The sequence below is a fragment of the Talpa occidentalis genome, unplaced genomic scaffold, assembly GCF_014898055.3.
Source record: "Talpa occidentalis isolate TD23 unplaced genomic scaffold, MPIMG_talOcc4v2.1 talOcc4.12, whole genome shotgun sequence".
NCBI lineage: Eukaryota > Metazoa > Chordata > Mammalia > Eulipotyphla > Talpidae > Talpa > Talpa occidentalis.
In genome coordinates, this window is record NW_023601212.1 from 75,306,757 (window position 1) to 75,328,537 (window position 21,781).

The 21,781-nt window shown below is 40.8% G+C and overlaps 1 protein-coding gene across 9 annotated transcripts in view; it reads right to left on the reverse strand.

Annotated features, from left to right (window-relative positions):
- Positions 1 to 21,781, reverse strand: part of AUTS2 (activator of transcription and developmental regulator AUTS2) — a 1,093,480-nt gene that overhangs the window by 20,868 nt on the left and 1,050,831 nt on the right. For 4 of the 9 annotated variants that reach the window (XM_054693587.1, XM_054693592.1, XM_054693595.1 and 1 more), the window contains 5 exons: positions 7,956 to 8,427; positions 6,359 to 6,612; positions 5,041 to 5,282; positions 3,335 to 3,379; positions 262 to 357 (listed from right to left, as the gene is read on the reverse strand). In XM_054693587.1, the coding sequence (XP_054549562.1) occupies positions 262 to 357; positions 3,335 to 3,379; positions 5,041 to 5,282; positions 6,359 to 6,612; positions 7,956 to 8,427 (1,109 nt within the window). The remainder of the gene's footprint in view (positions 1 to 261; positions 358 to 3,334; positions 3,380 to 5,040; positions 5,283 to 6,358; positions 6,613 to 7,955; positions 8,428 to 21,781) is intronic. The other 5 variants (XM_054693588.1, XM_054693590.1, XM_054693589.1 and 2 more) reach the window with 5 other exon arrangements.

The window sequence follows — 21,781 nt, forward strand, 5'->3', positions numbered from 1 at the left end:
ATTTTGCATATTTTTAAAGAGCATAGGAAATGCTAGCTCAACTGAGATTACATGACGTGGGCAATACCAATTGAAAATTAAACTATCGCTGAGGTTTAAAACTAGATGGACTAGAAAAAAAAATTCTCACTCTAATCCCAATGTTCAGTTTGGATCTAAAAAATTAGCCACTGGCCAGTGAGAGAAAATGCAGAAATCACCTGCACGCTAGCCTGAGGCTCCACTTATAAATATGCCTGTTTTCACTGTAAGGTTTCTTACCTTCGGCTGAAATGCTCCTTGTAGTGAACCAAAAGGGCCAGTGGGTGGAATCATAGGGGGGATGCCCGATACTGCAGGAGGATAGGAATGGAAGAGCTGTGGCCAGAGATGGAGAGGGAAAAAAAGATTTTAGTAGGAGGCAAATGATATATTCAAATTCCTTTCCCATAGAAAGACATCAACATTAGCAAGCCAAGTAATCTCAGTTTGATGCTATTAGTCAAGAAGCCATGATGAAATGATCACACAGATGTGCCATGAATGTTTAACTTAAAAAGTTAAAAGTAGTTCAGAATCAATCAGCCAACAAATGATGTCCCAGATGAGGACATCATTAGAAAGGGAGCTTTTCTAATTATTAATTGTTAAATCGGATAGAAGCCCTAAATGGTTGGAGATTTTAATGCATATCAAAAACAGGAGGGGTGCTGAGCCAAATAAGATGCCCAGAAAATTACAAGTTAATTAGAAAAAGAAAAAAAGAAAAAGGAAGAAAAAGAAGCAAGTCTTTATGAGTTCCAGGATTTTATACCATTAAAACTCAATTAGTACTTTTAGATTTTTAATAGTTTGAGGAAATGAGAAAATATTCACAATCCTTGCTTCATTAAGTTGTTCTAGAAGTGGCAGTTTCAGAGGAAAATTTAATTGTCTCATCTAAAATGATGACAAATATTTGTGGAGGGGTAAAATAAAATGGCTTTCTATGTACTCTCAATGGAGCTACCCATATTTCTAGAAGGTGGACAAGCTCATCAGAGACCACTCAGGTCAAGCCCTAGCCATGTCAGTTTGATCCCTCAATGGAGGGAGAAGAGTGATTCTGAATTAAGAATATGAATATTCTTGAATTAATGCTTTATAGAGGACACATGGAGGAAAGAAATATACAACACTGAAAAACACACTCAAATGCATTTTTACCTCCTTCTAAAAATTTGACATAAGATTCTTATGTTCTAATAAGATTCTAATGTTCTGGTTCCATTTGCTTTGATGAAAACACCATATAGATATTTAAGTAATGTCCCACCCATATGGTTGCACGGTATGTCAAAAATAGAGTAATAATTCAAGCTTTTTGTAATAATGCATTTATGTTAGCTATTTCTAGGTAATGACTGAAATTCACATTTCACAATCCTGTCTGCTTTCAGGGCACGTACTTTTTCTGTTGGTCTTTATCTCATTTTGCTCCCTTCAATGATGCAGCAAAGTTTTTCAGACTAATTGATATTGAACTAAATCCACTTAAACAGTGATTGCAAGCCAAGTGCCCTCATTTAAAACTACTTTTAAGTCTAAAATTGTGTTTTAGATACTTGAGTGCATTGCATCTTAATTCCCCTTATAACATCCTAATCCCCAAAGCAGGGGAGACTAAGTACTTCACGTATTATTCGCTATGACTAATAATATGAAATAACTCTCCCACAGTATACTGTATGAAGCAGGGTAATTAAATACCTGCCACACTAAAACACACTAAAATTTCTATTGCTCTGCCTCTAGGTGGGTATTTTTTCTTTAATGTTTTCAATTAAAAAAAAAAAAATGTTCCCACATTTTCCTTTTGCTTTAGTCTACTGACACTCTTAGAATGTAACTACCTGGACTGAGAATCTGAAGCACGTAAGTAATAAAACATAAACCTTCCAAAAACTCAGGCCTCAAGACTAATTCTCCATCTCAGATCTAAGACCCTCCATGGAATACTCACATAAAAAGGCAATGCATTTGGTCTTAGGAAGCAAATCTGAGCTACCTGTTGAGCACGCTACAGTTTTTTCTGAGAACACTCTTAAATCAGTAAGATAGAGACAAAGGGCAGAAACATGATAATCATTAATGATGGCACCATTCATGGGACAGACCCCCAAACAGAAACCTACAGGGCTACTGGACTTTTCACGTCCATTTAAAAATTATTATGCTGGAGCAAAATAGCACTGGGACAGTGTAGGGGAGGGCGGACAGCTGCAGCACTCAAAGGCACTTTTCTCATTCCGTTCTGGAGAGGCCTTCCTGGAGTTATTTCTGAATGTCTCTAGAGTAAGTAATTCTTAAATGAGTTCTAATGTTTTCTAGTCTTGACTTCTTGGCCACAGTCAGGACTAATACAGTATCTGCCTATCTGGTTCATTGTAGGAATGAATTCACAGGCTTTGTGGGTCTATTAGGAGCACTAGTATTCAATGATAACACTATCCAAAAACTAAAGCAAGAATAATTGAGTATGGTGAATCAACAAGGCTACAAGCAATTATTAATAGTCCTTCTTTCTGATTTCATTAAAAAATATAAACAAACCACTGAGCAAAGAAACTTGCAAAATTGGAGGTAAAAGTGATGCAGTATTCACTCCATAATCAAAATACATGGTTAAGATGTTCAAGGTCTTTGTATAAAAAGAAAACCTTTACAAGTGACTTACAGTCACTGAACATAACTTTTCCAGAATGTACTGTTAAAACTGCATAAGACAGTTTTAAAAATAATGAGTTTAAAGAAAAAAAATGATATATTTCAATTTTAAGACCATTTATTTTAGAGGTAAATACCTCTTACATTTTTGACAGTAACAAGCTCAGAACTAGCGACACAAGTCATGCAGAAGAGGTCTAGAGGGAACAGAATCAGATTTTTGAACAGTTCTGAGTCAAAAAAGATAGGGGACTTGCTATTTGGAAGAAATAATTCAAGTTGAATTCCAGGAATTCTGTGTTAAAGACACTGCAACTGAAGACTAAAATCCTGTAATTTCAGAGACTCCTGAAACTATAATGATTCAACAGCAGATGCCTCACTTTGCAGGATGGATGATGCCTGGCTTTCAGAGAAGTTCAGCTTTGTTTCAAAAGTCTTATGCATGTTTATAATCTTTTGATTTAGAAGGTGATACTGCATCTTTACCCAAGCAAACGTCACAAAAGCAAGCATCCAAAGTGACGAGGAGCAATGGGAATCTTGCAAAGATGATTAAGGAAGGCTGCTAGTCATTGACTGGTCTGTGGCAAGAGCACAAAATGGAAAAGCAGTCATAGCAAATGGGTAGCAGGGTAATAAGACTCACACTGTGCCGGTAGAATGGGTCAACTTTTGTAGGGTATTTGTCAAACTGTAAAGGGATCAAAGCAAAAGCTAGTTACTTAAAGAATCTACATTTCTGTTCACTGCATCAGCGGAGATAGCCCTATGCAAGCTTCTCTGTCATTGTGCTGTTGTCAGACTCCAGAACCTCACTGTCTAGGAAAAAATTCTGAGCTCTTGCATCACTCTGACAAGAAACCAACAGAAATGGAAAAAAACAAAGTGAGAACCCATATGGTACTTTTAGGTCCTGGTCACACAACTGTGTTTTTCTTTCTACTCTATATTTAGAGATGGACTCAAACCAAACATCTAAACCTCAGTTTAGAGAAAAGAGGCAATTATTTAGATAAATCAGAGAGAAGTAAGCATTTGGTCTGATTTATCCAGAGAATTTCCTCGATTTTCAGCTTCTCTTTGGCAGAAGAAGTGTACACTCAGCTGTCTTCTGAAATGTATTATGCTCAAATACAAAGCAACTCAGGCTCGGTCTTGGAAGTTTTCTTTGGAGCAGGAAATAGTACCCCCTTCTTTCCTCTAAATAATCCTCCTCCTCCTGTAACTCCCCCCAGTTAGATTTAATTTATTTGTGAAACAGCTTGCTCAGGCTGGCATAAATGCTTTCAAAATAATAGGACCTTAAAAAAAAATCTAAGTGTGGAAACATACAACTCATTCAGAAAAAAGATACAAGCTTTGCTGTAGGGAAACAATGTCCACCTCAAGGTTTCATATCTAATATTCTACATAAAATTAAAAAAAATATATCCTTCAAATAATATTTTAAAACAGTCAGTTGACCAAAATGGGGGTGGGAGGAAGGAAGAGTTTGGTGAAAGGAACTCCTCCTAAACTCATGGAATTCAAATCTATTCTCAGAAAGTCTATAGAAATTACCTTAAAATACTTATTTCCTTAAGTATCAAAAATTAAGAAAGCACACCAATCTAACGCTCATTGTTCAAGACAAGACTTTATCAGGGTATTTAATTTTAATTTAACTTAAACTTTCCATAGGCCCTAAGCAAGAGGAGAAATTCTAACTGGTTCCTGTGATAGGTGCTAATCCCCATCTGGACAAGAACCTGTCATGGCCACCGCACCTTTTACCACAGGCTGGTTCTGTCTCTACAGAGCACATCGCCCCTGACCACTTGCTGACAGAACCCAATATCAGACTGGGGTGCTGTCTTATGAAACACAAGAAATAGAAGGCCTCCAACATGGCAGGAGTAAGGAGACCATCTGTAGAGCAGGTGGCACCCAGTGAGGTATGAGTCTCCTGACAGCTCGCTTCCCATCCGTCCATCCCTCCTCCTGCCTTCCAGGATTCTGTGAGCACTTTTTGTTAGTGTTTGGTACAAAGCATAGACACTTTTTGTATCTGGTGACAACTCCTATGATGCTCAAAAAACCAAAATGACCCTTTAAGAAGTTAATTACCAACACTGAATGTGACTGATTTGAGGACATCTAAAATTCACCACAGTATCAGATATAACTGTCCAGAAAAAAGTTCCTGTGTTGGGTCTGGGACAGTGATGCCTGCAGCAGGGCAAGTTCCCTTCTCTCTAGGCCAAGGAGCCCCCTAAATGGCTATCACGCCCCATCCAATCTCCTGTGCCCCAACAGCCCATCCCAACCCCACCAAGCTGCATAAAAAAAGAGTCGTGCTCTACTTATCCTCACATTTCTGCCTGGGGTACGCACCATGGGAGGTGCTGGCGTCGGCATGATGGCGGTGGGCGGGAGGGCGTGGGGGAACGGCGTGAAGGTGTGCTGGTGTGTGTGCTGGTGCGTGTGCTGGTGTTGGTGCTGGTGCTGGTGGAACTCGGTCCGCAGGTAGGGCGGAGGGCCCAGGGATGCCCCACGGTCAGCACTCTGAGAGGCCAAAAAACGTGTGTTCAGTTCCTGTCGCAGGATGTCTTGCTCTGGAAAAGAAGAAATGGAGAAGATGACACCTTTTCCAGCCACATCTAGTGCCTTCAGAATAGGACATCCTGAGTACAGAGGGACTTGAGGGCCAAGGCACAGGAGCTGAGGCTTGCAGGGGTGCAGTTGGGCCCTTAGGTGGAAGGGGACAGACAACCAGAAGAAGATCCTAAGGCCCAGTCACAAGTGAATTCTCCTGATTGCTCTACCAGCCTCTCAGCTTTCAGGGGGTGTGGTCTCTCAGGGAGGTGCACTGACAGACTCCAGGCAAATGGCCAGAGTCACTTTTCAGCTTTGTGACTGCCAGGTGAGTGTCCCTGGGTGTGGGAAATTGCACATCCTGATCTCAGTTTCTTCATCTATCATATGGGAATGACCCTGCCTGCCTTGCGGGTTTGTTTTCAGGAGGAATTAATATATGTGAGTGCATAAGAGCAGGGCCAGGCTGGTAACAGATGTGACTTGTTAGAGTAGCAAGGCCCTCCTGCCTCTTCAAGGGCAAGTCTCCGCAGCACAGCTCTCTGTGTCCATGGTGCAACAAGGCTATAGTAAGCGCCAAACCGGGGCCCTGGGCCTGATGAATAAAGGAGAGAAGAAAGGACTGAGAGCCAACACTAAGTCTATCCTTGAACTTTTGGATCTGTTGTCATGAAAAGTCCATCACCCCTTCCAGGAGGAGAGAAGACCCAGCTGAAGCAAACCCTTCAAACCAGGGTGCAACAGAAGATCGTGGAGTGAAACAGACATGGGCCTGGGAAGTCATGGCCACTCTCTCAGGAGCCTGGGCAACAGGACACACGCAGTCTGGCTGACCACTCCGTGGGTGAACTTAGAAAAGCCTCCTGACTTCCAGCACAGCGGCTGTCTTCGGGCAGTGTGCGAGCCACCTGGTTGTGCTGGGTTGGTGTGGGTGCAGGGACATACTTTTGCGGAATCTTATCCCACAAAGAATTAGAGGAAGATTATAAGAATACATATAATAAAATCAAGAAATCATAAGCCCTAGCAAACAGGGACAACACAGACAGCTGGGAGATGGGAGGCACAGGTAAGGAAGGCAGTGTCTCCCTCCTACCTGAGTACGTGCTCCCCGCCGGGTGTCCGGGGACCTGCAGACTCCCTGATGTCAGTGGTGGTGGAGGAGGCAAAGCAGTGGGAGGGGCAAACATATTGGGGTGATGTGAGTGTGCGGGGGGCTGGAGGGTGGGTGTGAAGCTGTGCAGGGGGCTGTGGTTGGGCAGTGAGAGGGGGAACGGGGAGGCTGAGGGGTGGTGGGAGATGTGAGGAGGGGCAGGCTGAGTCTTCGCCGGGGTGCTGCTTCTGCTACTGCTGTTGGAGTGAAACAGAAAAAGAAACAAAAATAGAGGTAATTAATTTTCTTAACAAACTCCTACCTCTCTGTCCAAAGCCATTCAACACCTTTTCTCTCACCCCTGCCTTACAGACCCACCCCCGTGCACACAGCAGCCTTCTCTGGAAATCACTGCTCCTTGAAACTTTCTATCACCACTGCTGACCCAGCAGAACAGCAACTGCTGCTCCAGCTACTGCACATGTTGGGTTCCAGCAGGCTGATTCTGCTCTCAACTTGGTCCACTCCTACCTCCATGGCCAAAATCTCATTTCTGCCCCTAGAAAGCCCTGTGCCTGCCCACCTCCATGAGGCTCATTTCCTGTCAAGTACTACAGTTAACAAACTGAATAAGAACGATGACCGTCTGTCTGCCTCCTCCTCGGTGAAGAAGCACAGAGAAGAAGTGAGACCAAGAATGCAGGTTCCTTATAACCCCCGTGGTCTAGAGGCCACAGAAGTGCCCTTGGGGTCAGAAGATGGCCCCGTGGGGGATTGCTATTCCCTCACCTGTCACAGACAGGAAGAAAGAGATCCCCAAAACACCAGTCACTGGGTCGTCACAAAGAAAATAACCAAAGATACAAAGCCCCTCAAGATGTGAGAGGTTAGAAGTATAACCATCGGGGACACCCAAGGGTGGGGGACACCTGGTCCTGAACCCTGGGTGTCTCGCTCTTCCTTGGAGGTCTCCATTGTGCTACTTTTAAAAACTGCTCTTTGTAATTTGGCAAACAAAAGAGCGTTGGGTCTCTGCGCAGGGACTTCTCTCTTTCTCTAATACAGCTTGTTTCTTCTCTGCCTGCCTGGCCCACTCGGAGGAAGTGAATCACAATGAAAAAAACTCAAACCAGAGTACTCCGTTGCTAAGAGAGGTGGCTTCTTCAAAGTGCCTCACTCTGAGGGAAACAGCCTTCTTCTAAGAATCTTCCAACAGTCAGTGATCTCTGAAGTTTCTCAGGTTTCGAGTCCCTGCCTCTCACAAATGAATGGTGGAGCTCCCAGGTGCAGTGCCCTCAACTCTGTGTCTTAAGCATTCTTCTCCTTCCTGCCTTCGCTCCTCCAGGAGTCTCTGTAGATGTTTTAGTTCTTTAACAATGTCCTTACTACCTGACTTGACCCAACCTGTATACTCAGGATAGCGAGGCTCACCTGACAGCCCCTTTCACTGTCCTCGTCTCTAGCTTATTTTCCACAAGGAATACAGTGTCTTTAGGAATTTTTATCCACTACTACCTGCCTGTCCCAAAAGTGACAAAAAGTCAAGCAGGAAAAAACAAACAAACAAAAAACAAAACAAAAACCAAGCAGGTTGGCTCACCTTAAACTGTTGAGGCTTAAGCTACTGCTGTTGTAAGCAGACAGTGGCTGTGAGAGACTCTGAGACGAGGGGTGGGCCTGCACAGGTGGGAGATTCTGGTGGAGCAGCTGGGTGGGGGACTGTGGCCTGGGTGGCCTCTGCACCTGAGGCTGTGGAGCGGGCTGAAGTTGGGCCTCTGGGGGGCCCTGTGGTGGCTGTGTGCTTGGACGTGGGGGCTGAGGCGGGGCCTCTGTGCGCTGCACCAGGTCGGGGTCCGGAGAAGGAGCTCGGGCTTGGGGTTCCGCCTGGGGCTGGGAAAGCGGCTGTGGGACCTGAGGGCAGGGGTCTTTGAGCACCACAGGCTCAAAGATCGGCTCTTTGCAACAGTCCTGGCTCTTCTCCTGGCTTCTCTCTAGACCCGATATCTTGGGGACAATCGGCCCTGCATCCTGGCTGTCATGTTCGGGTAGTGTGCCAACACCTAACTCCGGATCTGTATGGGGGAGAGCAAAGACAAAACCAGAGGCAATGACACATGAGTATGAAATGAGGAGAAAGCAATCTCCAAGACCAGATCATACAGCCCCCATGACATGGCCTTGTGCCGTGCCCGGCTTCCTGTCCCATCCTCGCCGCCTGCAGTGCGGGGCAGACGCACACCATGAACCGCGCCAGTGGGAGATGGAAAGATGATGAAGAGCCCGGCCCCTCCAGCAGCCCTGGCCCTGCAGGGAGAAAGGCAAGCCAGCCGGAGGAGACTGCATTCCAGAAAGCAACTTAGGCCACAGAGAATCTGAAAATGAATGTTTTCCTTCATCTTGGCAAAGCCTTTCATGAAGCAAAATTAAGAAACAATAGTCAACAAGCTGATTTTTCCTGTTTAAAACAAATACAGTTCTTGAATCTACAAAAGAGAAGTGTTTTCAATAGTAAATGAAGCAAATGTTATTTAACCACACACAGATGTTCCTTCTTGGTCTTGCCTTCCTCTTCCAAATCCATTTTGTCTGATGGGACACATTTGACATTTAGAGAAATAAATTTTTGTTTAGCAAGTGCTAAACTTCTGGTCAAAAGTTCAGCCTCCTAATACTCACCAACTGATCTCAGCAGCAGTTGAGATCAAAGGTGCAAATGTGAATCTAAGTCAAATTTACTCTATCTACATGTTAGAAAAGAATTCCCCTGGACCACTCACCCAAATGAGGAAAAAAGGTGGGCTGCTAGATGTACAATTAAGTAAAATTCTATAAGCAAGAAGAGAAATGTAGAATATACACGTTCCTGTATGAATTGAAAAGGTACGTTTGTCACCAAAAGTCTAAAGATCTCAGTGCCAAATATAGTATAAACAAGGGGTGTTTGATTATCTTGTAAGTCAAATTCCATAGTGTCTGCTAACAAATTAATGGCATTAAACAGAAGGAAATGGCCTTACTTATGAGCAAGTACTTTCGTATGTATCTATAGGGAAAAATCACCTTTCCTACATTTTTGTACAAAAAGATCCATTCTTCTCTTTTATGAAATGTTACAAACAGGAAGAGACTAGATGACAATACTGTCGGAAATGAGGAGCGTGTTCTAGGCATTTCAAACAGAACTGCCTTTTGGCATGAATCTTCTCCTCCTATGTCACTGTACCAAGTGTGAAAAATACCCGGTATTCTCATTGTTCCTACTAATTTGTATAAATGTTCTCATCAATATACTCTTGTCATTTTTCTTCCCTGGAATCTGCAGCAAAGCAATTCATTATTTTCACTGTTCCTTTGCTAAAACAGATAAAACCTGTACCAACATTGGTTGCACATACAAAGCATAGTTTTTGGCTACAAAGAAATTTGCCATATTCAAGTCCCTCGGACACACCTGGAGAAATCACATCAACATGGTGGAAAGAAAGAAAGAAAGGAAGATTTCTGCCTATGGTAAACTGAAATTTTATGAATTCCCCAAATCGTACTTTTTCTAACTTGTGTGGTGAAATAGAACATCAAGATACTTGATGTGGACAGACCCCTTTCCGTCAAAAAAAAAAAAAAAAAAAAAGTTAAATCACCAAGAAAGACCCTTTATCTGCAGACACCACAGGCAGATGTTCTGTCTCTGCCTCTCTCTCAATGCTTTTTCTATCATTTTCACAAGATTTTCCATAGCAAGCAATTATACAAGGTCAATGAAAACCATAGGCTCCATACAACAGAGGTTTGTTTGTTAGGCCTGGAGAAAAAGCACAAACAGTCCAAAAATACGGCATAAAATAAAAGAGGTTTTACTCAGTGAGAAGTTCTATGTGTGAAAACAGGAATTCTTCCCACCCTGACAGCTAATTTAGGATCATTCTGTTCCACACAATGGCAGGAACATGTTTTTATCCTTTTGTACTGCTTTGTTCTCTCTGGACTGGAATGGTAAAGAATAAATACAGAAATATTTTCTATCACATTAAGTTTCAATTAAAGTCTTCCTCCAATAATTAAAGTCTAAACCAAGTTTCTTCTTCACATAAAAAAAGCAAACCTTGTTTCCAAGGGCCAGCACCCAGGGAATGTCATTTAAATTTACTTCTGCTGGTAAGAAAGCACGTCAGAAATACATAGATAAGTACTTCCTATGTCTAGCTTGGATCTGTCTCCTTGTTCTTTATTTAATGAATTTGGACAACACAGCCAAGTTTGCAGAAGGCACTATTCGGTCTTGGGCTTGTTTCCCAAGGCTCTGTAAAGGCAATGGAGTTGGTTTTCACTGTTGTCTCCTTTGTTGTGTCCATTGTTTCAGTAAACACAGTTGGAGTAAGAGACTGGAGCCATTGTCACCACTGACAATCGAGGAGGTGGGAAGACAAAAACCTTCCCGGAGTACCCTGTCCATCTGGACAGGGTATGAGGAATGACTGAGAAAACCTAGAAGCACAGAATTTTGGACAAGACTAGAATCCAGAGGCCATGCCCACACTTCTCAAACTTAAATGTGCACAAAGATCACCTGAGGATCTGATGAAAATGCAGATTCTGATTCCACAGCTCTGGGGTGAGGCTCCAGAATCTGCCTGAGAATCATCCAGGTGATGCTGAGAAACAGTCTGTGAGTAGCCAGGATTTCATCCAGAGGAGGAATAATAAGCCCAGAGAATTTAAGAAACCTGCTTACTGGAAGATCATCTGGCTGTTTACTAAGTCACAGGCCTTGGGTGTTAGTCCCAACTCTGCCACCACCAAAACAGCCTTTTCTCTAATTTTACACTATGCTGCCCATTAAGAAGCAAACATCCTCAAACAAAGCAGGTAAAAGTAAATGCAGGATTCAGTGAAAATGTTTAAGTACAACCAGACAGTACAAAGAGCTAGAAAAGCTACAAAGAGTTGCTGGAATACCAAACTTCAGCTCACCCTGAAAGCTATCATCAATCCATCAAAGCTGTGCTACTGCAACTGATAAGCAAGGCAGTGACAGATTTGAAGGCTGGTAAGAACTTTGGGGCTGAAACGGTTTTATGACTCCCCTTTTACACAAATCTCTTGAGGCACAGATTAGGCGTCATGCATTTTTGTGGCTAATCGGTAATGCATTTCCTCTTCCTTTCAATTATTCAATAACTGTACCTTCCCAGTTAAGCTTTTCCATCTTGACAGTCAATTTGTTTTACTGTGCTTCTCCAAAATTGGCAAGAACACATCACAAAAAATCATTTTGTATTGCTCTGTGTGCTTTGAATTTGCCAAAGAATGAAATTTGCTGAGGTTGAAAGATATAAGAATGTGCACGTTGACTAGTCTTATTTAAAAGTTTTATTCATTATGTTTTGGGATTCTAAAATCTCCCTCTTCTTGTGATTGTAAAAATAACACATCATGCTTATAATAAAAAGCATGCAAATTAAAATTACACTGCATACTGTACAGTAAAAGGGTAAATTTACAGCATGGAGATCATATTTAAGTGAACAGAAACAATTTTTCTATTAAACTTAAGGGTAGAACAGGCAAAAAAAACCTTAAAAACAAATGCAATACAAGTTCCAATTTATTAGTAGAATGTAAATACTACAACTTCTGTGAAGGGCAATTTGGCAACATTTAGTCAAATAAAGGAGTTCTCTTGACCTGGTGTGTAAAGATTTGGCCCAGAGACACAATGAAACAAGATCATGGTTTGAATTGCAATTTTAGAAACAACTCAAATGTAATCATTTTTAAATAAACTTGGTATAGTCATACAATGGAAAAGAGTGTAGCAGTAAAAATGAGTGTGAAACCCTGTGTGTACAGTAAAGCATATGATAACTTAAGTGAAAAGGGGGAAAATACATATTCATTTCTACTTTGGAAGGTCTGGGAGAATACCAAAGAAACCATGGACAGTGGTGATTACCTGTCTGGGGTGTAGGACAGTGAGAACTGGACAGGCAGAGAGCTGAAGGATGGTGAGATATTTTACAGGATATCTACATATATTTAAATTTCAGAACTATGTGCTTATGTTACCTATTACATTTTTTAAAAAATATTTTATTTTATATAATTCTTACATCTTTTTTCATCTTTGCACAATGTATGCATTTTCATTTTGGTTATATTCCCCATACAATTGTACCCCCCCCCCTTATTTTGACTCTAGTCCTTCCTTTCCCTGCCCCCTCCCCCCCACTAGTTGATTTTGATTTTTTACTTTTTGATTTTTACTTTGTATTGATTAGTCTTTTTCCTGGTCTCTTATTTAGGTTTTCTAAATTCCTGCTATGAGTGAGACCATCCGGGATTTTTCTTTTTCTTTCTGACTTATTTTGCTGAGCATGATCCCTTCTAGCTCTCTCCATGTTGCTGCAAACTGCATGTGTTTATCTTTTTTGATTGCTGAGTAATAGTCCATTGTGTATATGAACCACATCTTCTTGATCCATTCATCTATTTTGGGGCATTTGGGTTGTTTCCATAGCTTAGCTTTTGTAACTATTACATTTTTCTAAAAAAGAAAATGATCTTTAATTTTTAAAGTCTGAGCAAGACAAAGAAAAGCAAACAAAACTTGGAATCTGAAAGGTGGCATAAATATAGTCATGGTGAATGTATTTTATATGAAAATATATTATGGATAAATTTATAGAAAATTTGAAAATAAAATGAATTTTATGAAAAATATAAATTACTAAAACTGACCATTATAAAAAACCTTATTGTGAAAACAAACTTAAAACAGTATGCAATAAACACCCCCACCCCACTTTTTAACCATGAAAGATAATAGGTGCTTACAGTGATCCACAATGTGAACCAAATTTGAAGAAAGAAATGATTCCTGTCATTTAAACTGAAAACCAATAGCAAAGATACAACAAAAGAAGAGGCAAACTATTATTTACAAAAAATATAACTGCCAAGTTAGAAAACATAAGACAACCAGCTGAACAAATAATAGAACTATTAAGAGAGCACAGCAAGGTGTCCAAATAAAGGAAACCCACAAGTATCAATGGCTTTTATACCAGTCAGAAAGGGCAAAACATAAAAAATGTAAAGCTCCCTTTACAATAACAAAAATCATGTAACACTTGGATCTGTAACTTTTAGAAATTAATTGGTGGTGGGAATTATACAGAGACTATACCTGAGAGGAGAAAGCATACATTGTACAAAAAGGAAGAATGATATAAAATATATATATAATTAAAAAAAAAAAGAAAAAAATGTATCTCCCAAATATTTCCTGCCTTTTGGGTTCATTGGTGTTTTACGACACAAAAGGAAAACAATTCATGTAAGAGATGCTTCTCCTTAGAGGATACTACCCGGAGGGGGAGTTTTGCACGTCTGTGGGTTTGTGGGGTACCTGGCTGTCATGATTGGAGGGCATGGGTGGCTCTTAGTGATACACTGTGAGGGCCAAACCCAGACAACATCCACTCACTGCTAAAGTCCCAATGGATACTTGTAGATCTGAAAAACCCAGAACATAACTCTAGGTTTTAAATACAAAATCACTTTTTACATGGTTCTAACAAACAGCAATGTAATCAATGGTTCTAATTTACAGCAATGTAACTACTGCTTGTTGTTATGTATGATACTTGACCAAAGCTGATTATTATTTAGGAAAATTATGACTTCAATATTAAGACTGATCCTGATTCCTGAATTGCTATGACCCATATGCCTGTATTTGTAGCAGCTGTATTTATATACCATTCTATGTACTGACTCAAGCATCTGACCATTTCATTGTCTCCAATGCACATAAGCATTTATGTACTTCAAAGCATAATGTTATTATAATTACTTTCTACTTGTTTTTCTTTCATTAGGACTTTACTCACATTTTAGAATTATGTCTATAGATAGGTATATTAAGTAGGTAATTGTTGCAGAAGTAAAGAATAAAAGCATGTCATAAATTAGTTTTTATATCACACAAAGGGACTACTGGGTGTGGCAGGGATGAGATTGGATGTATTAAAACCTTATGATGAACTGCTATGTCTCCAGATGTCAACCTACTAGATAAACTCAGTAACCACCTTAAAGGGTTGCTGTGGAAATTAATGTCATTAATTCATGTTAAGTGCTTTCCATAATATAGAGTGCAAAATAAATGATTAATGTTCCCAAAACCAATGTAGAAAAATATTTAATGGCATGGAAAATATTACTATTAATACAATAAGGCACATTATCACCAATAGTCTCAATATTATTATCTGTGTGTGTATATGTGTGTGTGCGCACAGATGTTCACTGTAATCCCATCATTCAGAAATAATAACCATTGACTTTAATTTTTTAAATTGCACTTTCTTTTTGACTTTCCAAATTTTCTATAGGAAATATGCGCCATTATTGAAAAGAGTGGCAAAAGGGAGCTATATTTTAAAATTAGTTCCTTCATGTAACACCTCCACCATCAAAAGAAGGTAACTGAGAAAGTGACTGTTCCAAGTCTTTTTAAACTGCCTTTACCCAGTGGATAGATTTTTTTTTTAAGGATTTATTTATTTGTACAAGCACTGGGGTACAGGCCAGAGGTGCGGGAGGGTCAGCGAATTCACCAGAGACAGAGCAGGGAGCAGAACAGGCAGAAGGGCCGAAATACACTGCTGAGGGGAGCAGCGGGAGAGACAGGAGAGGTCTGCAGTGCCATGTGGGAATCTCCCTAGCGGGCCAGGAATCGAACCGGCACTGCAGAGGCTGCAGACAGCTTTACAGCGCTGCGCTAAACCCGCTGTGCCACTGGGGAGGCCCAGGATAGATTTTTTTTTTTAAACAAAACTCTTCACCCAAAGAAGAGACAAATATTTGCCTCTCACAAATGAGCATAAGATAAATGTACATTAGCTTTTCATTGAACTCTCTGACATTTCTAACTGGATTTAACTGGGTATATGTGGATAGAAGTCAAATGGACAATGAATGTTGATGGAGGAAGAGGAGGTGGCAGAAAAGCTCTTACAAGGCTCCTTAAATGTCTTTTTGCAAAAAAAAAAAAAAAAATTGTCTTTTTGCTCAATTCAAAAGCACTATTGGTGTTCACTCACTACAAGGCCATAATACAGCAAATCTGAATGCCTCCAAAAACATTAAGAAAACCACGTGAGGTGTGGGCACCAGGCAACACAGTTATCCATTCATTCAGCTTTCTCTTTATGAATGTCTAATTCTTATCACCTAGAAATGGACATCTTCTGTTTAACTTCTCTATTTGTCCAAATGACAGAGTCACCAAGACTTTACCACACAGAAGGACAGAAGATTATAAGAAGATTGGAAAGTATAAGAATAAGGAACCCAGACTTAAAAGTGAGAACACAAATAAATATTAAAATATTCAATGATGAGAACCCCAGAAACCCATATGGAAGCTTCAAAGTTCTGTGAATCAATATGCATTTCTTTCCATCTACAACAATATTCACAATATTCATTCTTTAAACACTTTCTCTTATTTGTTGTTACCTCAAACAGAATCTTCTCTGTAGCAAAGACTGCTAAAGCATATTTTGTATATAACTGAAGCAAAACTTGCCTTACTGAACTAAGAATTTAGCAATACTTTAAACTTTCAAGGTTTAGATTTTTATTTCTATAGCTCTACATTCCAATGCTGTTTTGTAGGCAAAAAAAAAAAAAGTCTAGCTTCTCTAAAATACTTCTTTTTATTTTCCTCCCATCTCTTTTCTTCAAATCATTAAACAGAGACCAGTTTGTTCCATTAGCAGATTCAATTACTTGAACGAATGGAAGGATGACATTCCGTCTTGCAGCTCTTCTTCTCGGTCACTGAAACTGTACAAATAAATTGAGAAAAACCCACTGTTTGTTCAAGGCAAATTAATTTTCAAACACTGCAAGAGTGGGAGATCAGGGGAATGATGGGTGCTTGGCAGGGCTCAAAGAGATTCCATTTTGTGCTTGTCATTTTGTGTAAACATTAATTACCATCTGGGAAGCTAAGCTCTGGACTGAAGTCTGTATCGCAAACCTCTGAGGGCCTCCAGGGTTCCCAGTAAAAGCAAAATCCTAAATAGCAAAAAATAGCCATTGCATCTGCCAGAACACCAGCAGCCCACTGGGAAAGCCGTGTGGAGACCAGCAGATTAGAGGCTGCCATTATTAGGGAAGCCAGTGTGGATATCATTTAGTTCACCAGATTAACCCACTATCCTGGGTTAATCTGAAAGGGGTTAAAGGAAAAGCAAAACACTACGGTTGAGTGTATTTTTTCCAAGTCTATTCCTCTTAAACCTCACACCAAATACATCAAACTTTAGGTGTATGCCTTCCTGAGGATTTAAGGCTAAAATCTGCCTTCAAGGGAGTATCAACCTAGACTGTACACACAGCGGCCCATTGCAATGGCTTCACCTACAGAATGAAGTGCCCTTAAAGGTCAGTTGAGACTGCAGACATGCTATTTCTTCTGCAGTCTCCAGCAAGTAAGAGCAAGGAAGGATCATGTTGATCACAGACCAAAATTAGAATGAGAGGAATAGACAATGGATCTATTAGGGGTGGAGACAGGGATATAAAGGTCTTTAAAAACCTAAGGGTTTCAAGATCATATATAATACTCATGTTTTTCACTTCAGTTGAAGAAAAGACTAATTAGTATCACTTCACATGGTCTGCTGGGTGCTCGGTCCTACCAATATTGAAGGTAACAAGAAACAGCATGGCCTCCCAGAAGCTGGCCACTGAGTGTGGAGAACACAATCCAGATGAAGAAATATGCCACTGGCAGTCAGAAAATGTGGGGCTTGAGCTTCAGTGTTTGTTATCTGTTAGGCTCAGAGATAAGCATGGATCACAGCCAATGAAGATATCCGATATTTCATTTATTCAGAGTGATATTTATAACATGTTCCTGTACACTGGCCCCAAAGATAAGGCCCAAATCAGGCAAATCGTGTTCTGTGATGTATAGACTTAACATGGGGAAGCAAGATGTGAAGGAGGAAATCTCCAATTACTTCTGTGAACACTGAAAAGTCTCCAAATAGCAGTTTCAGAAAAAGCTTATGCTTTGGACTCAAAAACTTATCCCCACTAATTTTGCTTGTGTCCTCCTAGCTGTCTCAATCCAGCATTTGGCTTCTCTGGACAAATCTCCTCCTGCTTGGTTTCCATCCCCAGTGCCCCTCTCTCTCCCTTCCCAACCCCTCTGTGGGTCTTAGCTTACTGACCTGTCCTAACCACACATTTGGCTATTGACAGAGCACCCACTCTGTGCCCTATGCATGCCACACACCCAGGCACAACCACCCTTAAAACCAGGGCACACTCAACACTTAACAAGACATTTAGGTATCTGCACATCAGTACAGGGGCTCTAACAAGGGAAGGCTCTACAAAGATTTTCTACCAAAGGTCTATATTTGAGCAAGACAGCATCTACTCTGAATAAAAAGCCAATCTAAGGATAGAATTATTTCCATAAGAAAAGTCATAGCACACCTTTCTTTGATTGAGACACAACAGGGAGACCCTTTGCTTGTTTTGGAAATTTTCCAAGAGGTAGAACTAAGGGATTTAAAATGAGTTGATAAATTTTAGATGTTTGGTTTTTAAAAATATATAATCTTCCTAGTACCTAATCATCCTATCTTCCACATGAAGAACAATCAAGTGAGGATATGAGAAGAAAAGAATGTCATCTTTCTAACGGCAGCCCTCCCTGCAGTTTTGTCATCAGTGAGCATAAATGAGGACTCAAAAGCTGTCAGGCTCAGACGCACACACAGATCCATTTATAGATCTGATACCTTCCTCTCTATTCTGTGGCCCACTGCTAACTTCCACCTTCACTGCCTGAGGGGTTCATGTCCATAGCCAGAAGGGGCAATAATCACGAGGCTAATCTGATCCTGGTTGCCTTCTAAAGCAGAAATGCTTTGGTGTAACAAGTCCATGTCACTCTGTCTCTTAATTTAAGAAGCAATTCTTTTGGATCTTTACCTGTCTGCTGCATCAGTGTGTTTATGGCACTATTTAATAGGGAATAAGGTATTTAGCTAACACCATCCATACTCTAAAAGGTTAATGCCTGTTAAGTGTTGGCACTTGACTGGTTCCGGGTTATTCCCTATTTCCAAATACTGGCAACTAGACCAGATATATTTTTTTTCTTTTTCTTATTCTTTTTTATTCTAAAAATTATTTTCTCAAGGGTAAAGGTAAAGGCCAACAGCAGCAAAAATCTACTGAAATAGTATCCGTCACTTCCTACTTTGGACTCTAAGTTCCTGTGTCACCTGATGTCAGGCACGTAGTAGACAATGACTGGACCAGGTTAGTAAAGAGGCTGGGTGGGGTATATGATGAAGGCAGGTAAGAATTTACATGTTTCAAATTTATCCTAGGCTTTCCCTCTGCTCCCTGGCTCACCATACAAGCCCTCCCCACTCCCAGGTTTGTTCTTAACCCTCTGCCTGCCAGGCTATGAAGCCAGGCTTCTGGCTGACAAGCTCCAGCCAACACCAGTGTACTCTGGCACTGCTTCAGTCTACAAGAACACACACACCTTCACCTGTGTCATGCAACAGCCCTGGCCCAGTTCTTTTTCTGTTCTGGAGGGGAGGGGTGAGAAATGACAGACAGCAAGGCTTGTGGACTACTCTGGTCCTGGGTTCATCCTGTGCAAACGCTGCCGAGGAAGAAGGGGTAGTTAATTCCCACAAGTGGTATCTGCAACCTCAGTCAGTTTTTGATCAAGTTCACACAGCTGCCAGTTGGTGTATGGTAGAGGAAGAGGCGGTTCCTTCAGAGCATCATCAAATATCCTGAAGGCAATGTTTTCTAAGGCATGATGGGAAACCTCTGAGACCGCCTGTCCTGCTCCCAACAGGTCATGGTGAGAAGCAGGCTTTGCCTTGGGAAATCGCTACCATCTTTTAGCAGTGATGCTCTGTCAGCAGTCAGACAAGCTTGTCTGTACTCTTGAGGACAGATGACAAAACTCCTCCCCAAGTCTGTTCAAACAGCCTGTTAAGGCCCTTGGGACCTGGGTGCTGCCAAGGCCCCACAATCTGTCTGACGAGCGTTAAGTGTGAGCACCGCAGATGCCTCTACAATGGATCCGTGAACACTGCTTTACTTTTCTGCTATGTAGCCTGTGATTGTTTAGTTAAAGGAGTAGGATCAGGGAAAAGGGGACTCTGACTTTGATAAATAGTTCTCTAAGTTTCTCTAAGTAAGTTTTGTCCTTTTTGATGCCAAACATGTCTGTTGTCTCATACTATTATTCCAGTATATGCTACAACCTCCACCATTCCAAGTATGGGCCACAGACTAGCAATGCCAGCATTATCTGGGATCTTGTTAGGAAGGTGAATTCTTAGCCCCCACCCTTTTACAGGTTCAAGTTTGCAACGTGAGCACTGCTGGAGTGTTGTTTGTTTTTTTTTTCAGTTAGTTCCGTCCTGAGGGGGGCTATCCATGAGGTTCCCAATCCTTCCATGTCCCTATCTCCCAAGACCCACTGTTGGAAATAACTACCTCTGTCATTTGGGTTTGCTACTAGCACATTAGCTGTTCCCCAGAGTGCTAGGAGGTGGTGGTGCCCTTCAACAGATTAGCAGCTACTACTAGTACTGAACATACTCATGTTAGTCAGCAGCAATGATTTCTCATTCATGGTGCTACTTCCCATGCCGGCTCCGTGTACATTCACTGGATTACTTGTTATATCCAACAGGGACTTAAAAAGTCTTGCTCCAAAAAAGTCAGGAGTTACTTTCAAGAACCGAACAGCTGTCCTAGAGATGAGGAAGCACAGTTATTGCGAATGACATCATGGGTAGAACTGGGACCAGAGGATGTATTACTATAGGAGAAACTTTCAGCATGAAACAGCCTGGGCTGCCAGATAGTGGAACAAGCCAATGTTCTATTTTGTTCTTCATGTTATGACTTCCTGATTAAGGGACTGGTAGCATACGCCTTGGAAGAACATTACTTCTTTATTTTTCCTTTAGCTTTAGTCTAAAATATCTCACCTATAGATTAAAGAACACTAGCTCCCTGGTTTGCGGAAAAATTAATAAGTGGAACATCTGAAATACTTATAAATTAAGAAACCCTATACTAAATGATTATAGTTATAGTTTTCATTAGGAACAGAAATATACCTCTTATCCCCCATCTACAATTTTTACAAAGCTGAAAGACAATTTTGAAAAGGGGGTGAGGGAGAATATTGTGCTGTTCCCTGTATTTGAAAGGTTTAATCTTCTTAAAAAGGACAGGCCTACTGGCTACCAATCCTATCTGCTTTCACCTTTCAAATCCGAAAGGCTAAATAAATACAACTCAGCCTCTAGAAAAAAAAAAAAAAGATTGGGACATTTTAACTAACCTTAGCTAGAGCTGGAACAAGTTACCGAAACAGGAGTGCTGTCTCAACTTCAAACTATAATCCTGGAAGGGAAATACCGTCCAGACAGCTAAGTTGAGGTTTGGGGAGTAGAGTGTCACTCACAGTGACTTAAACCCTCCTGCAAACAACTTTATCTAGAGATGTTTTCAAAACAAAACAGCAGAAGGTAATTTGGCATTCACATGTTTCTTCTTCAGCTGCCTGAGGGTCCATGCCTGCCTCCTACCATTACCTCAAAGCTAAGCCCATCATCCCCCAAGCCACCTCGGGTTCCCCTGCTCACACCACTGAAACTCAGACTCACAGCATCAATCTATTTCCATTCCTTCTTCTATTAATCAGTGGCTCATGAGTGAATTACTGCCTTTAGGATGCCATTTAACACAAAAAAAAGTCCCATGGGACTACTAGGTACTTACTGTACATTGTTATTTGTACACACAACTAGTTTTCTGAGAGCAGGGCTCTCTTAAAATGTTTGCATTTATTTCAAACCCAAATACAATGCCTTCCATAGAGAGAGCACTCGATAAATACTCGGTTTCTTTAGCCACATAATAATCATTCACAAAATCTAAGCAAGTTTCTTCATGTCTGCAGTTCAAAAGGGGGGAAAAAATCACTATAATGAAAGATACTCAGTAAACAACTATATATTAAGCCAGAAAAGGCATGTCTCTTTGCAGTCATTTCCAAAATTGGACATTATATTGCATATAATGATAGTACATAAGACAGGCAAATGTAAAATAATTGGAAGGCATTATGAAGTGTAAGGATCAATTGCAAATATATAATAAAACAAACGTTCTAGTTTGAATCAAAAGGTTCTAATAGTTTTGGGGTTTTTTTTGGCATAACAAAAGCATATAATGTTAAAGGAAAGCTATAGTAGTAATCAAAGGCCACATTTCTTTAGGTGTATGCCTGTGTGGTCTGCAAACTGGATTTAAAGGAGTCTACAGACTTTGAGCACAAGTACA